General features: G+C 45.5%; 4 protein-coding genes and 1 long non-coding RNA gene across 14 annotated transcripts in view; 2 read left to right on the forward strand and 3 right to left on the reverse strand.

Moving 5' to 3' along the window:
- Window positions 1-3,783, forward strand: part of RANBP9 (RAN binding protein 9) — a 38,743-nt gene extending 34,960 nt beyond the window's left edge. For 2 of the 5 annotated variants that reach the window (XM_072924172.1, XM_072924173.1), the window contains exons 12-14: window positions 1,547-1,695; window positions 2,375-2,486; window positions 2,842-3,783. In XM_072924172.1, coding sequence (XP_072780273.1) covers window positions 1,547-1,695; window positions 2,375-2,486; window positions 2,842-2,972 — 392 coding nt within the window. In that variant the 3' untranslated portion in view covers window positions 2,973-3,783. Of the gene's footprint in view, window positions 1-1,543; window positions 1,696-2,374; window positions 2,487-2,841 lie in introns of those variants that run through there. The other 3 variants (XM_030265543.4, XM_002188214.6, XM_030265544.4) reach the window with 2 other exon arrangements.
- Window positions 3,784-4,096: 313 nt separating this feature from the next.
- Window positions 4,097-8,406, reverse strand: NOL7 (nucleolar protein 7). Its single transcript, XM_041714607.2, has 8 exons — window positions 8,170-8,406; window positions 7,601-7,661; window positions 7,450-7,514; window positions 7,234-7,265; window positions 6,223-6,310; window positions 5,487-5,608; window positions 5,329-5,406; window positions 4,097-4,564 (listed from the first exon to the last, which is right to left on the reverse strand). Exons 1-8 carry the CDS (start codon window positions 8,340-8,342, stop codon window positions 4,491-4,493), a joined length of 693 nt encoding a protein of 230 aa, XP_041570541.2. The 5' UTR covers window positions 8,343-8,406; the 3' UTR covers window positions 4,097-4,490.
- A 66-nt stretch (window positions 8,407-8,472) lies between these two features.
- SIRT5 (sirtuin 5) lies at window positions 8,473-18,363 on the reverse strand. Of its 3 annotated transcripts, none has more exons than XM_072924174.1 (9): window positions 18,104-18,363; window positions 16,845-16,983; window positions 14,666-14,799; window positions 12,974-13,199; window positions 11,499-11,586; window positions 11,059-11,112; window positions 10,119-10,242; window positions 8,976-9,091; window positions 8,473-8,645 (listed from the first exon to the last, which is right to left on the reverse strand). In XM_072924174.1, the coding sequence occupies exons 2-9, from the start codon at window positions 16,957-16,959 to the stop codon at window positions 8,570-8,572; spliced, it is 933 nt and encodes a 310-aa protein (XP_072780275.1). In that variant the 5' UTR covers window positions 16,960-16,983; window positions 18,104-18,363; the 3' UTR covers window positions 8,473-8,569. The 3 variants fall into 3 exon arrangements, with proteins under 3 accessions (XP_072780275.1, XP_072780276.1, XP_002188339.6); XM_072924175.1 differs by lacking the exon at window positions 18,104-18,363 and adding an exon at window positions 17,327-17,429; XM_002188303.6 differs by lacking the exon at window positions 18,104-18,363 and adding an exon at window positions 17,217-17,425.
- LOC140682331 (uncharacterized) lies at window positions 17,505-21,345 on the forward strand. 2 transcript variants are annotated; one of them, XR_012053925.1, is made up of 2 exons: window positions 17,505-17,674; window positions 21,222-21,345. It is a non-coding gene; the product is annotated as an uncharacterized lncRNA (long non-coding RNA). The 2 variants fall into 2 exon arrangements; XR_012053926.1 differs by lacking the exon at window positions 17,505-17,674 and adding an exon at window positions 18,373-18,510.
- KIF13A (kinesin family member 13A) overlaps window positions 20,025-24,545 on the reverse strand; it is a 101,911-nt gene continuing 97,390 nt past the window's right edge. For all 3 annotated transcript variants that reach the window (XM_030265548.4, XM_030265547.4, XM_030265549.4), the window contains 2 exons: window positions 22,333-23,431; window positions 20,025-21,470 (listed from right to left, as the gene is read on the reverse strand). In XM_030265548.4, the coding sequence (XP_030121408.4) occupies window positions 21,184-21,470; window positions 22,333-23,431 (1,386 nt within the window). In that variant the 3' untranslated portion in view covers window positions 20,025-21,183. The remainder of the gene's footprint in view (window positions 21,471-22,332; window positions 23,432-24,545) is intronic.

A 24,545-nucleotide genomic window follows, 5' to 3' on the forward strand; every position in this document is an offset into this window, starting at 1 on the left:
TCATGCCTGTTGATGTTGGTGACAAATGAGTATTTAAATCCCCTCTGCTTGCCCTTTGTGCAGTTGCAGAATTGGTACTCAAACAATTGATTTAAGCAGATGTCAGTTAATGTGTAGTTTAAATGAAATGTGAAACTGGAGACCTTCAGAATGCAGCAGCACGTGTCGAGGTCTGTGAGCGCTTCCCAGTTCCGGGGCGTGTGCTGCTGCTGCTGATCCTGCAGCTTTGCTGGGAAATGCAGTGGAACGGCATATGTTCTGTTACAGCCCTGTAAGGAGGAATGCAAGTTGCCAGACCATTTTCCCTGCATTATGCTCTGAAACTGGATACTAACAAGACTTCATATCTGTGACAGAAAACCCAAAACAGGTCCTCGCTCCCTTGCAGGCTTTCCTGCAGAGACTTGCTGTGACAGACATGCAGCAGCTGCAGAGGGCACGAAGTTGTGCTTTTTGTAATGTAGTTGTCTCCTGCCTTTGGAAAGTCATCTCTTAGATTAGGCTGAGCTAGGGACAAATGCCATTACTTGAAGACTGGTGGGTGCTTCACCTACACTGTTTAGCCCCCCCCACCTTGCCCCCAGGTTGAGTCTGGTGGTTTTTCACTTTTTGAAATATTTATCTATTCTCCTTAGTGCTGTGTATGTAAGGTTAAGTAGGTGATACATTTACATCTAAGGAAAAAAAAAAAAAAAAAAAGTGGCCTGTTAAAAATCCTTTTTTGAAATAGTAGCCAAAAATACATCACTTAATAGCAGTGTTAAAGTTAGAAAGAAGAGTGGATTTGTAACTGAAGAGTCTATCAAAATGCTCATTTTAAAACTTTATTCCATTGATGAAAAAAGACAAGGAATGGATAGATGCCTTTTTCTTAATGCAGTGCTTTAGGTGTAAATTTTAGAAAAGCAGGTTTTTCAAAGAAGCCAAGTGTTGGTTTACTATTCATAAGCTGCATCAATATTTTTTAAAATCACTAGTATTGGGAATATTGTAGGAAACAGTAAAGAAATCAGTTGTAGTGTCCTGCTTGATTACAAAAGAAGCCTGAGATAACCAAAGGATTAAGATAATGTGTTCTGTGAGGAGTAGGAACAGTGTAAATTATGTAGCAGACTCCATCATGGCTATTGAGGAACTTTGGCATATTTTTACCCTCTATCAGTTCCAAATTTTGTGCATATGTAGAAATGCAATGCCAAAAATTAAGAAAGTTAGAACTCTATGGGCTTTCATTGTTGTTTTTTAAACTCTCTTAAAATTTTAGGGTAAAATCTGGTTTGGTTTTGAATTAGTTTAAAGTTGCCCCTTGCGAATAAACAGCAGGTGCTGTGACAGCCTTTGCCATAGTTAACCAGGTCTCTCACATGTTCCTAAGAGCCATTCCCCAGTGTGCGGTACAGGAGCACGTGGGGCCAGGTCTGTGGCTGACCTGCTCTCTCTGGGCAGGCAGCTGTGTTTGAGTGAATCAGTGCAGAGTCTGTAGATCCATAGGTTGTTACTCTTGGCTCTGTCACTGGTGATGATGACGATATCGTTTCTTTAGAAGTAGATTCAAGTCAGTTAAGACGCCAGCTATGTGGTGGCAGCCAAGCAGCCATTGAAAGGATGATCCATTTTGGAAGAGAATTGCAAGCAATGAGCGAGCAGCTAAGAAGAGAATGTGGCAAAAACACAGTGAATAAGAAAATGCTCAAGGTATGCTTAATCTTCATGTAAAGGTGAATAACTGTTCTGCCCAGCAGGAACTTCCCACAGCACGTTGTGCTGGAATACTGCTCTGCTTTAACTTCTGCCATTTTTACACGTGTATCAGAGCAGATGTTCTGGTCAGCTGTGGTATAGCACTGTTTTCTTTTCTGTCTGTGTAGCACATGCTCAGGAAAGATAATTTTGTGCTTTTACAGTCGAACACTGAAATTAATTTAGCACTTTTCTTTCTCTCATTTGTGACCATCTAACTTGGCCTCTTGAAGTTCTGGTTTTGTCTTTTGGATCTTCTGTCAGTGATAAATGAACCGCAAGGATATTGGTAGAGATGCCCAAAATGTGCTGTCAGCAGTACTCTGCATGTGAATTAGTTTGCCTTGATTTGAGACTGCTCTGGAAAAGAATTCTCCTGCCAAAGACTGCATGCAGTTTTCAGTCTGTTTTCTCTTACCTCATCACTTAGTAAAATAGTGCTACCTTTTGCCTTGCACTTGGGAAAAAAACACTAAATGGAACAAGTTCTGTCACAATTTCTTTTTCTCTTTTTGTATTGATGGACACTGACAGTGACCTTTGTGATTCTGAATCAAAATTACTTGAACAAAATATCCCTTCTTTTCACTAGTAGCTTGTAGCTGTAGATGTAATAAAAGTCATCTTCCCACAGGATGCATTCAGTTTGCTTGCATATTCTGATCCTTGGAGCAGCCCTGTTGGAAATCAGCTTGACCCCATACAAAGAGAACCAGTGTGCTCTGTGCTGAATAGTGCAATACTAGGTAAGTGTGGCCTGCTGGCTGCCCAGGGGACTCAGGGTGGCTTGCCTGTGTCCCACACAGGTGGCCCTGCTGCTCCATTGTAATGATAGCAGTGTTGGGTACACTCTTCTGGGAAGAGAGGGATAGTTTTGGAGGGTATGTAAAATAACAGGTACTTGTCTGCTGTTGTAGTTCAGAGTAAAAATCGCCTGTTCAATAATGATGCTGTGCAAGGTCACTTCATTGCTCCTGCTTTGTGTCTTGCTCAAAGAGCGAACTCGCAAATGAATGATTTAAGTAGTTTAAATGTCAAGTTTTCAGTGTATTTTTATGAAATGATTCAGGTATTGTAACTGCCAATGTGATTCTTTTTCAGAGACTCACAATCTGCCAAAGCAACCCCCGCTTGCCCTCGCCATGGGACAGGCGTCACAGTGTCTAGGATTGATGGCCCGGTCAGGAATTGGATCCTGCGCGTTTGCCACAGTGGAAGATTACCTACACTAGCTATGCATTTTGAAGGTCTGAAAGGTGTTGTGGCATATTCAACATGGAAAGTAGACCAGCTCTGCTGACTGGAATTTGGAATTTTAATTATGTACTAAGGACAAGTCTGTCGCTTTATGTTGCTTCCTAGTTTACAGCATGATGCAAATGATTTCTAACTTAGTGTTAGGAGATTTCCATCTTTTAAACCTCTTAGACAACTAAGAGTTGAAAATATCACTGGTATCGTCAGACATCCAAATTGACAAGTACCAATCCTTTGAACGATTGTCCAAAACAAACCAAAAATCCTGCTACCTTGTGGTGGGACGGAAGAAGAGAAAACATGGATGTATTAGCATGTGGGTGATGTAAACGTCAAGCAGGATGACTTGCCAACCTCCACCCCCATTGTTACATAGTTCAATCAGTGTAATTTGCAAAATGCAAATGGTTTGGATATATAGTGTTGATGGGAAGAAATGATATTTTTTAATGTGTACTGTAAAACTTGAATTACTCAGGAGCTGAGTGAATATGTTTGTTGCTACTTACAATCCCAACCTGTTGATCTTAGTAGTTTTTTGTTTTAACATGGTCTTTTCAACTTTGTTTCCTTGTTTAACTACAGACAGCTTCTGTTGTGTAGGCTCACCAGTTTAACTGTTGTATTATAACAGTATTACATGTCAACACAGTTGTGGTTATGACCTATTTATATAAAAACCAAATATTTAGTCAATTTACAGTCTTAATTTAATCTTTGTACACCTTGCATTTTTAAAAGTGCTTAAATAGTACTATATTGCAATAAAATGTAGTGATATCATAATTAACCAGCCATTAAAAACTTACGTCTACATCCACAGTAGCATGGACATACGTGTATGCTACATTGTCTTGTTCTAGGGCTCCATCCTAGAACAGTGGTACTTGAGGAGACCTGTGAGGAGAGTGGCTCACCCCTTGAGCTGGGGCTGCCACTTCCCCATGGAAGCTGGTCTGGTCCAAGTGCAAGGCTTTGCCATGTTCTTGCTACACAGTGAGTTTAGCTAACAGTTCAGGAAGCTTACTCAGGACTCCCTGCAGATGGGGAAAATCCCTTACTGCTGGGAAAGTAATCATGAGGCTGGAGAGACGTGTCCTGCTGTGGGAGCCAATTTAATGATTCTGCTGTTACAGACACAAGTCACTGAAGCAGCAGGAATAACTGCCTGGTATAAGGAATGCAGCATCCACAACAGTAGGTACAACACTGCTCATCTTTATTCTCTGCAAAGGCATTGCCTCACGGAGGCAGCTCAGCAAGCCTGGTCCTAGCAGCAGTTGTTCTACAACACTGGCCTGGCTGCTCTGTGGCTTCCCCAAGAACTTCTGAAAGGGGAGAGGAGAGAACAGGGAAGTTGATCAGGCACAGCTTGGTGCCTTCTGCTGGCTGGAGCTGAACTCAAAGTGATGGTGAATGGGGAAAAACACCTCTGTTGAGTTGAGATAACTGCCACTGAAAGTCCTTAGCAGCAGCATCTGAAAAAGCTGTCTTCATAGTCCATTTTTAATCTGTGATGCCAGCCAACGTTTCTTAAACCTTGCTGCTTTTTCCTTTTTATCTTGCCCTTAAAAAAAAAAAATAGCTGTTACCATTTTTCTTAGCCTATGTGCTCAAGAAGCAGCAATCCCTTAGCTGCTGCAGCAGCAAAACAGAACAAAACAGCCTCCTCAAACACTGATTAATTTCCTAAGGTATTTTATGTGCCCCAGGTGCATTCCACTGGCCAAGATTACCAGTTTGCACCAGCCTCCTTAGGAGGGTGTGGGGGTATACAGTGGTGCTTTCAGCGATGGAGCACAGATGGAAAGCAGACCCTGCTTGCTAAGGATCAGTGACTTTTCCTTCTGGTGTTCCTGAGTCTCACAGACTGTGTGGGTGTGAAACTGTCCCCATCCATTATGGAAATGAGGGGGAATGAATGCTATTTCCCTGTGCTCATACAGAAGTTCTGGGATCTTGGCATCCCTGCTTTTAAGTCTGAGATGTATCTGAAATGCCTTCCAAAATCTCAGGGACTGGAGGCTGAAACAACTGGTACTGAAGTACTTACTTCACTGAGCAGCCCTAGCTCTAGGACAAGAGCTGTCTCTTAACATATAAAAAATGAGGTAGTTTTTTTTTCAACTTGTGTCTCGTACACCATCCCTGGGGGTGTGCTCATGACACCCGCTGCGGCTGCAGTGCTCTGCTGCCTTTCCCTTACTCTCCAGGTGCTTGGAGTTAGAGGATCACAACCCAGGATGCTCTAGCATGGAAACTGATTTTATTTAAGTGTACTTTTAGCCACATATGCAGAAAATAGTACCTACTCTGACTTTCTATACTCACCCCAAGACTTGTCCACAAACTGAACTGCAGCTTTTTTGACTGAGGCTCTCTTGTTGGCAAGGGAAAAAAATTCATTTGCTGAAATGGAGACAGGTGTTAATAACCAAGTTCAAGCCAGACAAGGCTGCATCCAGACCCACCCAAGCAGCAGCGCTTACCCTGTACCCGGTTGGTGTGTGGCCCATAGAGCTGAGCATTTAGGAAGTCTTTGGCCAGCTGTTGGTGGAGGCCTGTTACACTGTGGTCTTTCAAGCACACAGCCACGTAGTTCCCTTTTGTCCTAGTCAAAGAGAGATGTAAATCCCTGTAGCCTGGTTACAGGAACCAGAACAACAGACACTGCAGTCAAGCTTTGCTACTTGAGCACAGCAGGAGCCCGTGATGGTTTCTGATACTCAGATGAGCTTTGTGGCAGTATTAAAAAAATAAAAAGCTGGACCAATACTCTCAAGCTGTTGTCATATGCCTTTGTGTGCCCTGAGTAGTTTCCTTGGGTGTCCTGAGCTCATCCGACCAGAAGCTAGAGCAAGTACTCTCTAGGGCCATCCGAGACAAAGAAATAAAGAGGAGAAAGAAAAATAGATTGAAATGCAGGAATTCGGTGCTCAACCACCCCACCTGTAGCAGCACACAGCACAATGTCTACTGCTGTGCTTACAACTGCCCAGCTACCTCACAGCAGTTACATACATGTAATACGTAAAAATTATTTATACCCTATATATATGCATGTATGCTAAACCAGATAATTAAAGTTGCTTTTTGCACATAAATACACTTTCAGTCAGATGAAGGACAGAGGAACATGAAGTGCAGAAGAGGGTACAGCCATGCAGTGACAGACCAGCTGCTGTGATGCCCCTTCCCACACCAGGCAAAATCATCTCCTCCTACCTGGCACCCTTGCTCCTCTTGCCTTTCTTCTTCTGCACTTTGGCCTGGCCTTGCTCCAGCTGTACAGCCCCAGCTTCAAGTTCTTCACCTAGAGTAATTTAAAAACGAAATTTCCCAAATGTTACCAATCAATCAAAACCAGTCAGTGAAACAGGAACAGGACTTAAATCAAGCAGCATTCTTCAGAAGCACTGACCAGGAATAACAGCTGTAAGAGGGAGGGAAAGAAATATGCTCAGTGGAACAAAGTACTGCTAGCCAGCTTTCCTTGGCATCAACAAAATGGGATTCATCACTGGACAAAAAATCAATGCAACACAGCAGCCATAGGTAACCCATAAAGGGAAATCCAGCTCTAGCTTTAGTCTTGCTTCATTCTCAGCCCATCTCTTTGTTATGTCAACACAACAGATCTTTTTTAAATAAAAGCAATAAAAAGTAGCAGTTACACCATACAGCAGCGTGTGAGGTTTGGATGAGAGAACTGTTTTAACAAAGTATTTTTTCTGAAGTACTTCGAAGTATAGATGAAGCAAAAACAGCACACACTCTAGACTCTTGATTTTGTAATTCTGAGTTTGAAAAAAGTTACTTAATATTCTAAGCATGCTATTAAACTGTAGTTTGATATGTAAAGTATAGAGGCAATTTAACAACGCTACCTAGGAATAGCCTTTATTACTTAAAAAAAAGGCAAAATATTAATCCACCTTTGAGAATCCTTGCTTTTTCTGCTGTAACATCTGCCTGTGATTTCCTTAAACACTTCAGGTTATTTAACTGAAATTACCGCACAGCAAGTGACTTCTGTAAAAGGTTTAAGAATTAGATTGAATCTTTGTATTTTTCCTCAGATAGTGCTTTTCCTGGGGAAAAGACAATCTGTCTGGTGCGTTCATGTTTAAGACCTCGAGAAGCTCTCTTCACCAGAGCTCCCCTTGGAGCTCTGGGACAGGAATGAGGTCCTGAAGTACCAGATGTGCCTCATTAGCAAAGCGAGCTGTAACGTACCTGGGTCATCTGCCGCAGCCTGCTCAGCGGGCCTGGGGAGCAAAGGGAAGGCAACGGGTTACTCATCAATTCACACTCCCTGCCTTCACTCAAAGCCACAAAACCCCCATTTCCAGTCCGGCCTCCCAAGCCAGGACCAGAAGGGGCTGCCCCATGGGTGGGAGATACGGAGAGGGGGATCCCAACACCCACCCCCGCTTCCCCTGGTCCCCTCACCCTGTGGACACATCCTGCAGCTCCTGCAGCTCCTGCAGCACGGCCTCGGGCAGCAGCCTGCGCTTCTGTGGGGGAGAGGGGAGTCAGGCGGGCACGGACACGGCCGGCACACCCCCGGGGCCAGCCGGAGCCCGGCGGGGGAGCGCGGTACCTTCTGCTCCGCGAACAGCTCCTGGTGCCGCCGCCGCTTCTCCTTCAGCAGCTCCCGGTGCCTGCGGGGAGGCGGGAGCCAGCGTCAGCATTCCACGGGGAAACAGGGGAGATTAAGGGCGGGGGTAAAGGGGGTGAACCAGGGCTTGGAGGGGCAAAGGACGTAGTGAGGAGGGGCAAGTGGGGGGATAAGTGACAGGGGATAGTAAAACTGAAAGGTTTTAGAGGGATGAAGGAGGGGAAGGGGTTATGGGCCGGATAAGGAGGGAGAAGGGGCGGAGAAGGCATAAGAGGAGTGGTGGGCTAAGAAGGGAAATAAGGGGGAGGAAAGGAGGCAAACAAGGGGAAATAAGCAGGGATAAGAGGGGGCAAGAAGCGTGAACGGGAATAAAAAGGGGTCTAGGAGGGTAAAAGAGATGGAGGGGAGTTTAGAGATGTAAGCGAGGAGTTAAAGGAGCGGTAAGAAGGGTGAAAGGGGAGATGAGTGGGGCTAAGCGAAGGGGGGAAGAGGAGGGAAGCGCTGGTGTGAGAGCCGCCGTTCGGGAGCAGGAGGCCCCGGCGGGTCCGCACCTCCGGGCCGCCTCCCCCACGAGCTTCCGCTCGGCCGCGGCCGCCTCCCTCGCCACGCCGAAGGCCACCTCCTCCGGAGCCTCGTCCTCCGAGGAGGAGGCCGGGCTGGGGAGCGCGGCGGGAGCCCTGCGCTGGCCCGCGGCCGCCGCCTTTGCTTTCCGCCGGCGCACCATGGCCGCGGCCGCCGCGCCGCCCGCCCCGGAACCGCTCCCGCCTTCCGCCGGGGAACGCCGAGCGCCGGGACACCCGCCCTGCCTCCCGCCCCGCCCCGCGGGATGCGCGCACAGACACAGCACACCGGGGTGGCCCCGCCGACGCGCCTTTATTGCCCTGCTCCGGCCCGCCCGCCCCGCGCTGCGCCCCGCCGGCGATCCCAGGGCTCAGGAGGGGATCCCAGGGCTCAGGAGATGATCTCCGTCTCGTGTCGCGCCAGCGCCGGTGGCAGCGTGGTCCCGCAGGGGCCCGGGAAGTGGAACCTGGAAGAAAGCGGCAGGTTTAGGGCATCCCGCTGCTTTACCTGGCAGAGGGACGGGAGAGAGGGAGGAAAGAGGAGGAGGAGGTTGGGAGAGGGGTCTAGGCCTTGTGGGGCGTAGGGACAGACTTCAGCCCCGCCCTTTAAACAATACGGTTTGTCTCTTCAGTGACAATTCCACCATGGAAGAAGAATCCTCTTTTCTTCCTTATTAACAGAAACTTACTATTTGGTAAGCGCTGGGGGGGAAACTAGCCCGTACTTGTCTAAACGCAGCGCTGGACCAAAGCAGGGCAGGAAGGCGGGACTGAAGCTGCGCCCTGAGCAGCGTTACCTGAACCTGTTGGTGGCAGGAGTGGGTTCCATGTTGAACTCCGCGACTGGGACTCCTCTGGCCGAGACCTGCGGGGCGAACATGGCTGCAGGATACACCACGGATGAGGTCCCGACCTGCGAGCAACGGGATAGAAGTCACAGGCGCAGCAGGACAGCACTCACACAGAACAAAGCAACCCAGCCCCGGGGTGAGGGCCCTTCTCACAACTGCATGTGCCCTGAATACACAGTGAATACAATACTGAAGCCTGGGAGATCCCTACAGAAATGAAACCAAATCAGTATCTGATGAGTGTCACTGCAGATGTAGTATTTAACTTAGCATAGCAATCAGGAATTGATTCTCTGATGCAGCTCAAAGAAACCCATTTATAACTGTAGATGGAAAAAAAAAATCCCAGAAACAAAATGGCACACTTTGTCTTCAAGGAAAAATAAAAACCCAACAAAACGTTCCTTCTGTTACTTGAGATCATCCTGTAAATGGAAGACAACAGTCTAAGCAAGTGTTTTGATTAGGGATCTGGAACCTACACGGCATGTAAACCACCTTGCAAAAAAGCAGCACATTATAACTTACTTCTTTTTCAAACTGAGCATCAAAGTAATTGTATTTTTTACTTTTTGAGAAATTAGAACAATAAAATGGCTTGGATTGGAAAAGACCTTAAGGATCATCTTGTTCCAACTCATCTGCCATGGGCAGGGACACTTTCTACTAGCGCAGGTTGCTTAGAGCTCCATCCAACCTGGCCTTGAACACTTCCAGGGATGGGGCACCCACAGCTTCTCTGGGCAGTACCCTTATCAACTTTGTGGCTCTCCTCTGGATTTGCTCTAACGGTTCCAAGTCCTTATGCTGGGGAACTGTCCACAGTATTCCAGGTGGGGTCTCACCAGGGCAGAGCAGAGGGGGTGTGAAATTCAACAGCCAAACAACATTGTCTAATCTCTAACCCCTGTGTACCTCTTGACTTCTGAGTAGTCTGTGTACATTTTCAAACTGAAAGGTCTTTTAATGCTTTGCACTGGACACCAGAGAGTCATTTTGAGGCTTTTAGTTCCCTCAGGGAAGCACAGCCATGTCCTTAGTGTGGTCTCCCTGCCGGTTCAGAGGACAGGTAAGGAAAGGGCCACTCACGACCAAGCAGAGGTCACAAATATCCAGCTCCTTCTCCACCGCCGTGAGCACGCCGGGATCCAGGGCTTCACCAAACCACACAACGTGGGGCCGCAGGAGCCCATTGCAGCCGTCCTCCTCACACCTGCTCAGACACCACAACGGGACAGTGTCAGGCTGCAGAGCGCCAAAGCAGTTCTCATTCTCGCCTGGGCAGGTCCTTCACAGCCCTCCCTGCACCCTCCTCTACCATGTGCTGGACAGAAGGCAGCTCATTCCATGCTACACGTGTGCTGGAAGTACACATGTGCTACATGATCCCAAGGAAGGGGTTACTAAACACAATTAAGTATCAGTGCAGATACTTAATTGTGTCTTCCCCTTACTCAGCTCCTGAAATGCATGAAAGTTAAAACTCAGCCCCCTTTAACAAACTGGCTGACAGGGGTTTAATGAGAAAATCAACCAAAAGACAGAAGCATCATGTTAGCCTCTTTTTCCTTAGAAATTGGATAAAAAAATGTGGTTTTTTCCATCTGCAACTAGCTAAGGGAAAGCTTCAGGCAGCGTAAAAAAGCATTGTGGCTGTGAGGGGACCCCAGCACCGTATCCCAAACTAACAGTGGGTGGCACCTGCAAAGTAACAAAACATTTATGCTGTAGCACTCATTCTCTTGCTGCAATTCTCCTAGTACTTCACTTACAAACCCCAGGAATTTGGACACGTTTCATCTTGGTGCGCAAGTACACAAACATGCGATGCCTTTAGCACCATGGTAACTTCTACACAGTCCTTGTCTGATGCCCCAGTAACTTTAGACTCAGTTTCCTGGGACAGAGTTCCAGAGTTTTTTGTCTCCTTTGTGGAATGTCCTTCCAAAACAACATGAACAGTAACATGAAGCTTTGAGATACACAAAGCATGAAGAGTTAACAGCCCAACAAAGTGGTCCATACATACTGAGGAAGGTCTTCAACTGGAATTGCAGCATCTTCTGTGTCAGGATCTGGAGCCCTGTAGTTACAAAATGCAAGTACATGTCCAGCTGTACAAAAGGTATTTTACGTATTAATAAAAAATTTAACATTCTCTAAAAGCCTTCATATTCTCTAAAGCACACCCTCCAGTCAAAGAATCTACAACTTCAGCCAACTTTAACACCTACTACAATCCTAAAATACCATACACAAGGCAAGCAGGAATTTGTCCAGAATTATCCTGGAGCTGAGCAAATGTAATAAGCTGGCCAAGACTGCCAAAGGCACAACAATTATTTGTGTAACTATCTAAAGGTCTGGTAAAATGTAAAGGGAAAAAAGTCCTAAAAATTCTTTGTGTATATGCCTGGCCCATCCCCCTGCTCACTTCCTTTTTTAATGGGGAAAGAAAGAATGGATTACCCCTTCCCAGCCAATGCGGGGCAGATCGGGCTTTTGTAATTCGCAGCCACGTTTCCACAGCTGGTGCACCGAGTTTTAAATAAACTACCTGGAACACACAAAGAGGAAACATCAGGGATGAAGCTCTGAGGTGTGGCTGTGCAGGCAAGTGGTTGTGTTTAACCTGGGCAGGTTTTATTTACAGACCTTGAAGGCTGCACCTTGTGGGTAGCTTAAAACAGGAATGCAACAGCAAAGTTCCACTATGTCGCCTTGTTCTGCCTCAGGACATGAGTAATACACAGTCCCATAACATATTTTGCAGGAAAATCATAATTTAAAATATCACTGAGGGAGATGATTTCTGTTTATTGGTTTTCCTCTTACATCAGAAACAATTTCTTAAAACAAAATATGCTGGTCAACACCTTTTTGTTTGATGCGAAACTCATCTCCCAAAACTTCTGTAGCATTACTAACGTGCCATCAAGATAGGCAATATAGCCAAGAGCTAAAAACTGTGTCCATTTTGTAAGGAATACAAATAACCAAAATTAAACTGTTGCCAAGGCTTCATCATTGGGTCCACAACTGCGAAACAGCTTGTGCAGGTTTCAGGTTTCCTGCGCCCAAAGCATGGAAGTGGTGGTGGGAAACCCCATTTACACCTTTAGTGATACTTGAGTTAAAAAGCATCACAGTGCTGGAGGACCAGGATTGATCTTTGTCCTGGGAGACTTCCACGCTGTGGCAGGGCCTGAGGAGTGGAGAAATTAGTGGAGTCACCTCCAAGGATGGAGAAGGGCTTCCAGACCCTCTTTCTCTCCATACCTGTACATTTCCTCAGATCCCAAACCCCCACTGATGCCCAGGTGCTGCATCTGCATGTGCTCCTCTGGCACTTTGTGGGAGTAAGGAACGCCACTGACTACAGGGAAGAGAAGGAGAGGGCCACTGGCTGCAGGAAAGACAGGTAAGGGAATCTCAATTGTTTCCAGTCCCTTTGTCCTCCTGTAGCCAAGGACTGCACAAGTGAGGACAGGACAGAGGGAAAACACCAGGGCTGGTGAGGCCAGGCTTCCAATACACCCTTTATTGGTGGCAGTCTGACATCACCACTACCACACAGTGGAATTCCTGGGGATTCTTTTCCCCTTTTCTAAGTGAAATCACCCAGGTGTGACAGCCACATGAATTCAAGCGGATCTGTGGAAAACTGTGCAAGCGAAAAGGGAGAACCAGTTCCTGTGTACTGTCAGAATACATTAAAAACAGAAAGATGAGATTCTGTGATCCTAAAGGTGGGGAATAAAGAGACGCTATGAAGTACCTGAAACAACTTCTAAAAGAGAACAGGGTGTTACTGCAAATAACTTTATGCAAGTTATTGTAATTTTAAGACAAAATTCTTTTCTCTCTGTATTTTCCCCCTTTCCCTCCTTCCCACTCCCCACCCCAGGTTTCCTGGCCTGTGGCAGACGTGAGCCAACTCTTACCATGGATTTCTAAGAGCTGCTTGGTGCCTGCCTTCCTGTGCAGCTCATCAATATTCTGAGTGATGACTACAACGCTCCTTCCTTGCTTACTGAGACGCTTCTCACACTCTGCAATGGCAATGTGGGCTGGATTGGGATGTTTGCTCAGCATCACTTCCCGCCGGTAGTGGTAGAATTCCCACACACGGGAAGGGTTTCGTGCAAAAGCCCCTGGAGTAGCCAGCTCCTGCAAAAGGCATAACAGTCGTCCTACAATGAAAGAAGAATCCCTTCCCCAGATGAAGCCTGCTGGATTTCTGCCATTTATACTGCTGCCTGCATCACAAGGGCATCAAAAGCAGATTACCTATAACCACGTGCAGTTGATAAGAATATTGTTCCACAGCTCTTACAAGGGTGACACGTTAAAGTGTCAGACCAAAAGAGCAAATAACTTACAGAAATAGTGTGGTATGTGGGTTTACACTACACTCCAACCATACTCTGTGCTGACCTACCAAACTATTAGGAGCTTAGCACAAAGCAAGATGAGATACTCCAATGCACACCCAAAACTCTCTTTTCTACAGCAGCCACAAAACACAGCATCATGTAAATATATTTCCTTTGCTAGGAATTTCTTTTCTGCTTTAATTTAACACAAGCCAAATTACATCCATTGTCAAAACCAAAGTCTAACATCTTGTTTTCTGTATGCAAGTAAAATTGAGCCTGCTTTTCACACTAACTTTAATTTTGCCTTCTCTTTCTCAAAAACGAGGTGCAGCTCAATCCAGCAATTCAGCGCACAATTCTGCTGACACAGAAACTAAATGCAAGTTTCTGATGCAGCAGGACCAAACATTTAAACACACACATGCTTTATTTGAGTTTATGGTCACTTGAAAGCAAAAAATTCATCTTTAGATTCAAACCAGTTTCAAAAATTCATGTCTCTGACACTTTTTTAGCTACATCAGGATCTTTCAGGAATGCTGTAATTAAAAACCACAAAGAAAGCAGGTGTGATTGCAGCATTTGGGGTAGCAAGTACTGACAGCAGAACAGCTGCTGAAACACCTGCAGCACCAGCAGGATGAGAGTCATGAAACCCCCACAGAACTCACATTGTTGGTGCCTTCAGCTGTAGTCCCAGTGCCTGCTCCCACCTCCTCTCCCACCCCTGTGGCTCTCAGCACTGGCAAGATCATTCCAGCAAGAGAGACAGCCTGTGGGAGAATTAAAGAACCTGCCCCAAAATAAAGCAAGTCCTAAAGCATTTTTGAAGGGTGTTCTGAGACACCAAGATTAAAAGAAAACAACCAGTCTCCATCGTCAGTTCTTCCTTTGGTATTTTGGTTTGTTTTAACTGCTAAAGAGTTTAAAACAGGAAAGGCCCCACACAGTAGGAAAACAGTGAGGGTGTCCAAAGATGAGCAATGAGCTGAACTGCAGGAAAACAAGGATGGTTTAAAGACCCAGAGCTGCCTGCTAGAATGTTGTTTTTCCCAAGCTGCTGATAAACTGAAGGACAGAAGCAGATCCCCAAGGGCAGAGAAAAGAGCTGCAGAGGCAGCTGTAGGGAGAGCTCTGTCCCTGCTGCACTGGATGGGAGAACTTCCACCCTCTTCCTCCACCTGTTCCTAACGCTCCATGCTCACCTGTGTGATGGACACAGAGGTGGCCGTGCAGGCATGGGCCACCAGTACCTACCTGGGCTTGCCACTTTCTCCAGAAGCCTCCAGCCCCTCTGAAGGTGGGGACGCCACTCTCGGCACTGACCCCGGCTCCGGTGATGATGGCGATGTGCTTGGCTTTGGCAAACACCTCTCGGAAATCAGCCATGTCTGTGCCAGGGCAGGGAAACGGGAAAACAAGGAGCTGTTCAGGCGCTCACACTCTCATCTAAGAGGCCACACTCACACTTCCATACACACCTCCTATGACTTTAATTTTGGAACACCAATTGATTCCTGAGCTTCTCTATGTAGTAATTTAAAGGGCAGTTCCTGGAGATTCCAAAAGTTGTCTGAGCAGGCTCAGTAGGGCAGCATGTGCTAAACATTATTATAGTCAATACTGGAAAGGCAGAGTCTTTAATTAAAACCCCACATTAAATGCTACCCCAATAACAACTGTTGGCACCACCACCCAGGAAGAGTTTGCTTCCTAATTGTTACTAATATCTTGAGATGAAAAAAAAATACATTTGTTTTGTTGTTTTTGTTTGGTTTTTTTCTCCATGAAGTATCGCCTTCAAAATTAAGGTAATTTGGGAAAATGTGCTTTCTTTTGAGGCATTTTTTTCTGTTTTCTAGATTTGCAACTGTATTTTATATTTTTTAATGTGTTATTCCCACCATTTTCCTCTGCATGGTAATTTGGGAAAAAGACTGAAAATTTCCTTTGCCTTTTTATGTGAGTCAAGACAAGATTAAACAGGAACAGGTTATCTGCAGACAGACAAAAAAAATATCTTTTGCAGTTTACCTCAGATATTAATTTTAAAGCAACACAGGTTAGAATCACAAAATGGCTGAGGTGGGAATGGACCTCTGGAGATTGTCTTGTTCAACCCCCTCTGCTTAAGCAGGGTCAGCCAGAGCAGACTGCTCTGGACAGTGTTCTGTGGGGTGGCTTTTGGTATGGACACGGACAGAGACTCCATAACCTTCCTGCACAATTCAATCCATTGTTTGACCACCCTCACAGCAGAAAAACACCATGGAGTGTTTTTATGCATTGCCCTGGAGCCTTCATTGCCACAAGGGCTCATCACTGGCTTAAGGCCAACATGGTGCCCACCAGATCCCCAGGGACATTCCTGCCCAGCTGGTTACATAAGCCTGTCCTGGGTCTATTTCTTCCCAGGGGCAGGACCCTCTGGAGTACCAGTCACTCCTCCCAGCTTCATATTATATGGAAACTTGCCCAGGATACACTCCAATCTATTGTCCAGATCATTCATGAAGGTGCTTAACAACAGTGACCTCAGTATGGATTCCCTATGGTGTCCCATGAGTGGGCAGCTTCCAGCTTTGAGCTGCTCACCACAACCCTAATCCTCACAATGGTGGTCTTTCAAATAGAAACCAAAACTACCCCCTGCCCCCTACACAAACAAAAGCCCACCCAAAGGCAGGTAAGTTCCTGTAGGGAGAAAGAGCCATTGGAGAGGTCCCAAAGACCCACAGCACAGAGCCCCTGGACAGGGCAGAGAACACTGCTATTCTGATGCCCCACCTGCTGCTGCAAACCAAACCTCACAAGCCCTTGATGTGTAAAGCTCAGGCCAAAAGCCCTCCCAGCCAGGTGTGTGGCAGCAGCCAAATTCTGATGCTCAAGGCAGCAGAAAAAGCAAGTTTGCCTTGGCCACCTGACATTAGGGAGTAGCTATTGTACCCGTGTGCAGTTTTCAAGTTAAGGCACACTGTCAAATTGAAAAACAAAACCAAAATACCCCCAAACAAGTGAAAAGAGGTCAGCCTTAACTTCTAGCCTGAACAGGGCTCCCGGGGTTACCCAGCTCCTGAACTGTTACAAATACTCAAGGCTCATTCTTGTACAAAGAAATGAGGAATTAGTTTTATTACTCATTAGCATTACAAAAGGGAAATGCAATTAACCACTGCATACTTATGTGCATAAATTATAAACATTAAAAAGGTGTTTATGTTGTAATCATGATGACTGCAAGAATTTATGGAACTATACAGAATACAGTCGTAGAAAGGTAATTTTACTATTCTGGGAGACAAATAAAGTAACTTCAACTGTTTTAAACATTTTTAATTAAGCCATGGATTTCATCTAGCACACAACACCTTCTAGCACTTCAAATCCACCTTAAAAAGCTGTCCGGGGTGCTAAAGCAAACAAATACACGCCTTACTTGAACTAGGACGGGCCATTTCCAAGCCAAACTTCTGGTTCTTTGAAGACGAGGCCTTAAGTCCACAACGCACTTGGGGAAGCAGCCTTCTAGCGGCAGATTGAAACAGACACATCGGGATTCCTCGGAAGTGTTTCACCTGGAGAGAAATAAATCAAACGTCAGCGGCCCAGGCAGGGTGCGCATTTCTGTCAGCTCCCCGTGCGGGGCTCTCCTTAGAGAACCAGCTGCGAACACGGAATTCCTCCTGCACCTGCAGAACACGGAATCATCCCCAAGCCCAGACACTGGGGCCGGGGTCACCGCTTTTGTTCAGAACGGGGCACATCAGCCCCGCTCCAAAGCAGGGCTTTCGGCCGACATTCAACTTACGCGACGCTTCCGAACCGCGCTGCTAACCCGAGGCGGCTCCCAGGACCTGCCGGCATGTTAAGAGAAAGGGGGAAAGGCGAGGGACGGAGCCACGGGGGCTGCGAGCCTACGGGCCTCTGCCGGCCCGCAGAAGGGCGAAGGGGCAGCGCGGCCGGGCGGGGCCTCCGCGAGGGGAGGCGGGACCGCCGGGCCCTCAGCTCGGGGCTCCGCCCGCCTCACGCAGCCCCGCGGAGCGGGTACACGACCCGCCCGCTGCGCCTCGCCCCGGGCGGCGGCGGCGGCTCCGGCCGAGCCTGCGGCCCGGCACGTCCCGCCCCGCACTCCTGGGGGAAAGGCCGCGGCGTCAAGGTGGCAGGGATGGTGGATGGATGCACTGGAAGGACCCGCGCGTCGCTTCCCGGCGTTGCGCTGTCCCTGCGCCTTGCCGGAGCGTATCAGCTGGAATGAGACGCAAATAGGTCAGGGAAGCTGGATGGCTTTCCAGCGTCATTCCGCCCGTGGCCGTTCGCAGTTCACGCATGAAAACTCCGCTGCACTTGGACAGCACACTTTTTTTTTTTTTTTTTTTTTTTAATAAAAACTGGTTTTAGCATGTTTTGGTGCATAAAGAAGGCAGCGCCTGCTCTCATCCAGCCGCCTCCTCCCCACCCTTCCCCAACAACCTTAATCATTGCGGTCCTTTTCAGCCAGAGGTTTTGCCACATTTCCCCCCCTCCCTTTGGATTCCGTAAATGACCAGCTAAGCAGATGAAGAGGCCCCCAAAACGTGTACCCAAAGAGAGGAAAGGCTGAAAGGCAAGCCCCAAGCTCTTTCAAGTCTGCCAGCAGCCTGTCCAGCCCCGGGGGCAGCTCCCGTTTCCCACTCCCGCTGGCACAGGACGAGTTACCTGAGCGAGTTCACCCGAGCGCAGGGGAGGGAACAGCCAGAGGCTGCTCCCAGGGGCTGGCAGCCGACGTCCCCCTGTTACACTGCTCCAGGGCACTCGGTATTGTTTACAGAGTACCAGCGCTTCGTACTCTGCCTCCAGCTGCAAACTGGAGGGAAGCCTTTGGCGGGGGAATGCTGACACAGCGAGCGCTGCTGACTAAAAGCTTGTGCTGGTGCTTGGTGGGCTGTCACAGCTGCTCCCCGAGCCCTCCGTGTCTCCATGAAAGTAAGCGTGCTCGGAAAAACAGCGCGTCATAAACTCAGAAAACAAGCTGAAAGCCAGCGTGATCTTACTTACCATTCTAACGACCCTGATGTCAAAATCCATTAATTCTGTGCAGATTGGGAAAACAAACAGGATGGAAGGTTTGTTGAATGAGGGATTGGCTGTGCATAACGTTATTCATTATCATGATTGGTGTTCTGTTTTTTTATAATTGACATCTTGCTACAGATTGTACACTGTACAGACTGTCTAATAAGCTACACTGTGCTTATTAGGCAGTGTATTTTAGCTGCTACTTAATCTTAAAAAAAAAAAGCAATTTGCAGTTGCACTATCACCACAATTTTCTACCACTTTGAATCCAAAGTTCAAAACAGCAGAATCCTAGTCCAACATTGCTAACAAGAAAAAAATGATTCTGTTAATGTACTAGAATTTTGAGGAGCACATCAACCAAAGAGCTTTCATCTTCTTATCACATTGTTGCACCTGTTACTGTGCTCCTTCTAACTTTACATCAACCCAGGTCAGGGCATGTTCACGTGCAAGGTTTGCAAAAGTACAGGTCTTTTAATAAAAACAGAACTCACGATGGCATAGTTTTTGTGAAATGGGTACAGAAGGACACAAGGCTGGCTTGCTTTGGTCTCTTTGGCATATACAGAATGCCTACTCCAAGAGCACAATTATCCCATTGTTTCCGAAGCAATCAATCATGCATTCTGTATTCTCAGCAGCCTGAAACAATGAAGAGTCCAGATGATGCTGGCTGATGCTAACCTGGTGTAACTACTGAGTGTGTGCTGTAAGAAAATGGCCACATTGATTTTCCAAATTGTTTGTACTGGTCCTGGAAAAATATTTTAATGCCAATGTGTAAGTAGATTTCCTAAAATGTTTATAAAAATATTAAAGTGACATCTAAACTTAACTTCAAGACACTGGCATGTTTGCCATTGATACCTGGCAGTATTCCACAATCATCTGTGCCCGATAAAATAATTCTGCATAAAATCTTTTTCTATTACAGTAGTTTTCCTTCAGCAGCAGTGTCATTAATGCAGTGAGAGCAACTCAAGGTGGACAGCAGAAGCATGAACTGTTCTGCAAAGATACACATTTCAAAATCAATTAACACTTTAGAATCCTGTCTTAGAAGGGACAAAAGCCATGGCAAGTGCACTGAACTTCACAGCTCCTCCTTTCACTGCCTCCTCAAGCACATTGCCCTCCCAGCTGCCAGCAGCTGGGGCCTTTATATATTTAGTAATGATCCTCTCTTATCTGTCTTCCAAGAACTTGTCCCATTTCCCCTTGACCAACAGGATTCTGTTCTCTGGCAGGAGTTCTCCACCTCTGCTCCCTCTCCTGGGAGGGACAGGGAAAGCAGAAGGTGAGGAATGTGTATTCAAAGGGGCTGCTATTCTCCTCTGAGGCTCAGTGGTAAGAGAGGTTCATACCCTCTAGACTTCCACTCCAACATCACTAGCCTTCAGCATTTTTACCAAGTCCTTTGCATCCGAGCAGCACCAGCTAGAAACAGCTCCCTCTTTGAGCATTAAGCCTAATTGTACCGAACACAAGTAAAACATTTTTTTTAAATCCCAAGTAAACAGTCTGTATTCTAACACACAACAGGTCTGCACCAATTAAATACAGTATGGCAATATATAAATTACAGTTCTTTACAGTAAATAGTAAAATACGAGAGTCCGCTTATTGTACACAACAATCAAAGAACAGCAGCTTTTCAGTAAGGTCCCAGGTATCTCAATCATTCACCTGCTCAGGAACAAAGAAAAGATAACAGCAGGCCATTCACTTCACTCATTTTTTACCATGTTGCTTTACAAATATCCAGAACACTTGTACAGGCATCTACAGTATCTACATGTGGAACAACCTTCTTAGGAATTCATGAGCACCAGACATAAATCCCTCCATCATTCCCATTATTAAAATAAACTTTACAGATTAAAATTACTTTAGCGGGTTCTATTTCATCTTGGTAATAAACCAGCAAGTAACAAGTGCAAAGTTTGCAGTCATGATCCATTTACTGCTTCTTTATTTCCCATTTCTCCCCACGCCGCACCCAAAAAAACTAAAACCCCCTAAAAAACCCAGAATGTTGTCCTCTCACACCCTTGGAGTAATACTGTTTCTGCAGTCAAACTGCCCAGCTGGCTTTTGCTAACATGTGAAATGCCAGACTCATAGCTTCAGGCATCGTCAGTCATTCCAATGCCAAGTCAGCACAGTGGCAGGCCTCAAGGAAGACAAAACATATGAAGCAGTTGGATATTTCAGTGTGCTTAAACACGGAAGGCTGCATGGTGCCCAGTGACTGAAAGGAATATGGCACCAAGTTACCAGTTAAAACATTTACAATAGAAAGATATAAACAGCAAATATGTCAGTCTAAAACAAGTTCTTTGGTAATTCAGAACAGCGGTTGGGTCTTTTTTCCAAATATGGATTCACATCCTGGTTTTTCCTCAATAAAATATCTTTTGTTGTTTAAAATATATCTCCCAAGTTGTTGTGTAACAAATAGTCCAGTACCTCAGTTATCTACAATCAGCTTTAACTGTGTTTTAGTGTGCAGCCATATCTGCCTACTGGCAGACAAACTATAGATACACATTCATATATATATAATATATATATTATTTATAAAAAATTAGAGAATTAAGTCAAGGACTCTAGAGAATACACATTCCATATGGACAGGTTAAAATGTACAATAGCTTCAAAAATCCATAAAGTTTTCTACACAGTGACGCGTGTAGTAAGTGCAAAAATACTGTGGTTTAGTTAATCCAAGATTTTCTGTTTTCCTGTTTCCTAGAAAAAGCAGAAGCCGCTGCATCTCCTGAATGGCAGAGGACGTCTCCTCCTGTCTTGGGAGTGGCTGATGAGCCTTGAAGCGCAGAACTCTTCCGTTTCTCTGAACTGGAAGGTGCCTGAGACCGGGAAGTGCTACTCAATCTCCTTGCGGGAGCTGGTGCCTTGCTGAGGCGCCCAGGACGAACAAAAACACCGTGTCGTGGTTTGCAGTGGAAGTACTCTCTGCCTTTCACAATTCCATCGTGCTTCCCTTCAATGGAAAGAAATGCACAGGATTAAATGCTGGTGCTGCCATTAACACATACAATTGAGGTGCTGAAGTGTGAATAGCTTTGGTTATCTGTCAAACAGTCAAGATTGTTCCTGCTGAGTGACAGAGCCAGATGCTCACCATACACTAGGGAGAACAAAACTTGGAAAGGAAGGCTTAAAATGTGACCAAAACGATGATTTTCTAAAATATTGCTTTGTTAACTAACAGTTTGAAAAGCCAAGCATGTGTTGATTTTGCAAAATAAACTGTCCTCAAAACCAATTGCTTGCAAAGCTTAAAATTTAGCTGGAGACAAACTTTGGGCATAAGTGATATTACCTGTTAAACTACTAAAAACATTTTAAAATTACCTGAAACATTTCTATAAAAGTTTCTTAACACTTGCAGAGCACTGACTTCTTCTTACCCCTCTGAAATGAAGTAACAGAAAACCTGTGTTCTGGAATTCATCTTTCCCTGGTGGAAAACAATAAATCTCTAAAAGTCACTGAGAGCAAACCTGACAAGTGATGCACACTGCTAGTACTGTTCATGAATGTGTGCACTTCTATTAAAAAAATATCTGCCAATTTTAAGCTTTGCTTGTTTCTCTGATCTGTAAAAACAGATAGGTACCAACAGGGAACTACCACAACATGCAAAAGCAGAGCTTTTAGACAATTAAAAATGGATCAGAGCATCTCTATAACCAGAAAGCCGTGATTTGGGTGTATCAGATACCAAGCTTCCTGAAACTGGAGGTACTTCCCAGGACTGAACTGGAAGTAATGTTTGTACTATGACTTTAAAAATTGGTCATACTAGTTGCATAGATAACCCAGAACACATTTAGTCTTACCCAGCTGAACATTGAGCTCAACTCCAACCCAGATTCCAGCTGAAAAATCCACCGTTCCAACGTATCTCACTGTGCCCATCTTATTACTTCCAACACAGACTTGCTCGCCCACGGCCACCCAGCTTGGCAAGGTGTGGGCTTGATCGGCAGAAGCACCTTCTTCACAATCAGAACCATCCAAGTGGTCCTTCATAATAAAGTCGTCCATGGAAGCATCGGGATAAGTCTCAGGGTCTGAAGGGTCTTTCACCAGTCCAGAACAAAAAGGGCTTTCCACAGCATCCGCAAGCCAGCTGTCACCTGCTGCTGCTGCAGAGCTCTGCTGGCCTGTGCATGGGCTCTGACCCTTGCCAGGGCCTCGGGGTGACTCCGAGGCACTCGCTCCATTAGAGGACAGAAGGGAACACGACTGTGGAGCTGCTGAATGGTCAAAGTCCTTCCCATCTTCAACACCCATGAATTCAGTAAAGGAGTGATCTTCCAGAACGTCCGTCGTGTGCTCAGCTGTCACCTCGCATGCTGAAAATTCAATGGTGTTTTTGCAATCCAAGGAACTTAGAGCTGAGAGGGATCCAGCTCTGGGTAACTGCTGAGAGTCTCTGTCAGTGGCACTGAATGACAGTGGTACTTGCTCTGTTAAGGCACTGTTTCCTTTCAGTGGTACCACAGGTAACTTCTCTCTTGCTAACTCCTTTTCTGATTCTTGACATTCCTTGTTCAAAGAAGATTTTAAATCATGTGCAAGGGATGATCCCAAGGGATCACTAGAGTCCAGCTCCTTGGAGTGACTGGCTAGCTGGTCTGTGCTATCACTACAGGGAACAAGCATGTCAGACAGGGTGGCATTAGAGGCACTGTGAGAAAAGTAGCCACTAGTGATGCTGCTAGTGGTGGGGCTGCGGGACACCTCTTTCTCAAGAACACGTGAGCTCATGAAGTCTGATTTAGAGGAAAACCACTCCCTGTTCTCCAGGCTAGCATTGTAAATACTGAAGTCAGCAAACTCCTCCGGTACGTAAGGCCGGAAATTTTGAAAACTTTGTGGACTTATCAGTTTCTTATTAATGGCCTCCAACTCATTGTCTTCCTCCTCAGAGTCCTGCAAATGAGAAGAGGAATTAGGATTAGGAACCTGTGACAGTGAGGTTTCCAAAATAAACTAACCATCCTTGATCCTTTCTGAGCATAGAGAAATATATACCTTTAATATTCTTTATTCTGAAGAATAGAAGACACCATTGACAAGAGCAGCTGCTGGGAATGTATCCTATCTACACTGAGCTATTCAATTTTTAGAAAATAAATTCTAAAGAGTTCAGAAAATATAAACCAATATTTTATATTGAAAGTTATTAGAAAGTTACATATTTTAATACACAAACTTTTTTCCCCATGATTTAGACTAATTAAACATACTGAAGGTATTTTATAGCGTTAATTCACTATCTAACAAGATAAACATAAATATGAAGGGTAAAGGCCTTAAAAAGTCCCTGCTGCAATACAGGTTATTAAAAACTTTGGGATGATTAAAAACCTTGCACAGTGGGATTTTCTATTAACCTGATATCAGCAAGGCTAAATAATTTTTCTTACCCCTGGCTATCACAGGTGAACACGTCCAGGATGTTTGAATATACAAGCAAAAAGATCAAATATTACAGCAAATCTTCAAGGAAGCATTTCTATGCAGACTTGTATGTGTTTGGAGGGAAATAGGTGACACTAATCTGCCTAACAGAATTTGGAGGTGCCTCCCTGAATTTCCCCTTGGTGATGTGTGGGGATCCACCCTGACCAGACCACAGATGTGGCTTTCACAGAGTCCATCTGAAGCTGAGAATTTCAGTCTGTAAAGATGAATCTGAGAAGGACTCTGGCAACATGGTAGGGCTGCTCCTCCAAGATAAAATACTGCAGGCAGGACTCCACATGGATGCCTTTTTAAGTACTTCCTTTTTTTATATACATCTATGTCTTAATTTACACATATATGTGCAGTTATAAACATAGGTATATGTATACTCACACATATATAGTAAATATTGTTAGTTTACAGGAAATGTCTATTAGAAATAATTGTATTTTAGGAAAAATGAAAACTGCTGAAGTCCTTTAAAGAAACTGTAGCCCCCATTATTCCTCAGTTCCTTTATCTGCATCACAGATTTCAAATTCTGATCAAGGCAGATCAGAATTTCTGATGTCTGAAG

Source organism: Taeniopygia guttata, chromosome 2, assembly GCF_048771995.1.
Source record: "Taeniopygia guttata chromosome 2, bTaeGut7.mat, whole genome shotgun sequence".
Taxonomy (NCBI): Eukaryota; Metazoa; Chordata; class Aves; order Passeriformes; family Estrildidae; genus Taeniopygia; species Taeniopygia guttata.

Excerpts from the sequence above, each read along its gene's own strand:
- NOL7 (XM_041714607.2), bottom strand. The coding sequence starts at position 8,342 with ATGGTGCGCCGGCGGAAAGCAAAGGCGGCGGCCGCGGGCCAGCGCAGG. Across the intron at positions 7,266-7,449 it reads CTGCAGGATGTGTCCACAGG|GCCCGCTGAGCAGGCTGCGG; the intron begins GTGAGGGGACCA and ends TTTGCTCCCCAG. Across the intron at positions 5,609-6,222 it reads AAGAGGAGCAAGGGTGCCAG|GACAAAAGGGAACTACGTGG; the intron begins GTAGGAGGAGAT and ends CTCTTTGACTAG.
- SIRT5 (XM_072924174.1), bottom strand. The coding sequence starts at position 16,959 with ATGTGTCTGTTTCAATCTGCCGCTAGAAGGCTGCTTCCCCAAGTGCGT. Across the intron at positions 11,587-12,973 it reads GCAGCTCTTAGAAATCCATG|GTAGTTTATTTAAAACTCGG; the intron begins GTAAGAGTTGGC and ends TGTGTGTTCCAG. Across the intron at positions 11,113-11,498 it reads CCCGCATTGGCTGGGAAGGG|GGCTCCAGATCCTGACACAG; the intron begins GTAATCCATTCT and ends TTGTAACTACAG.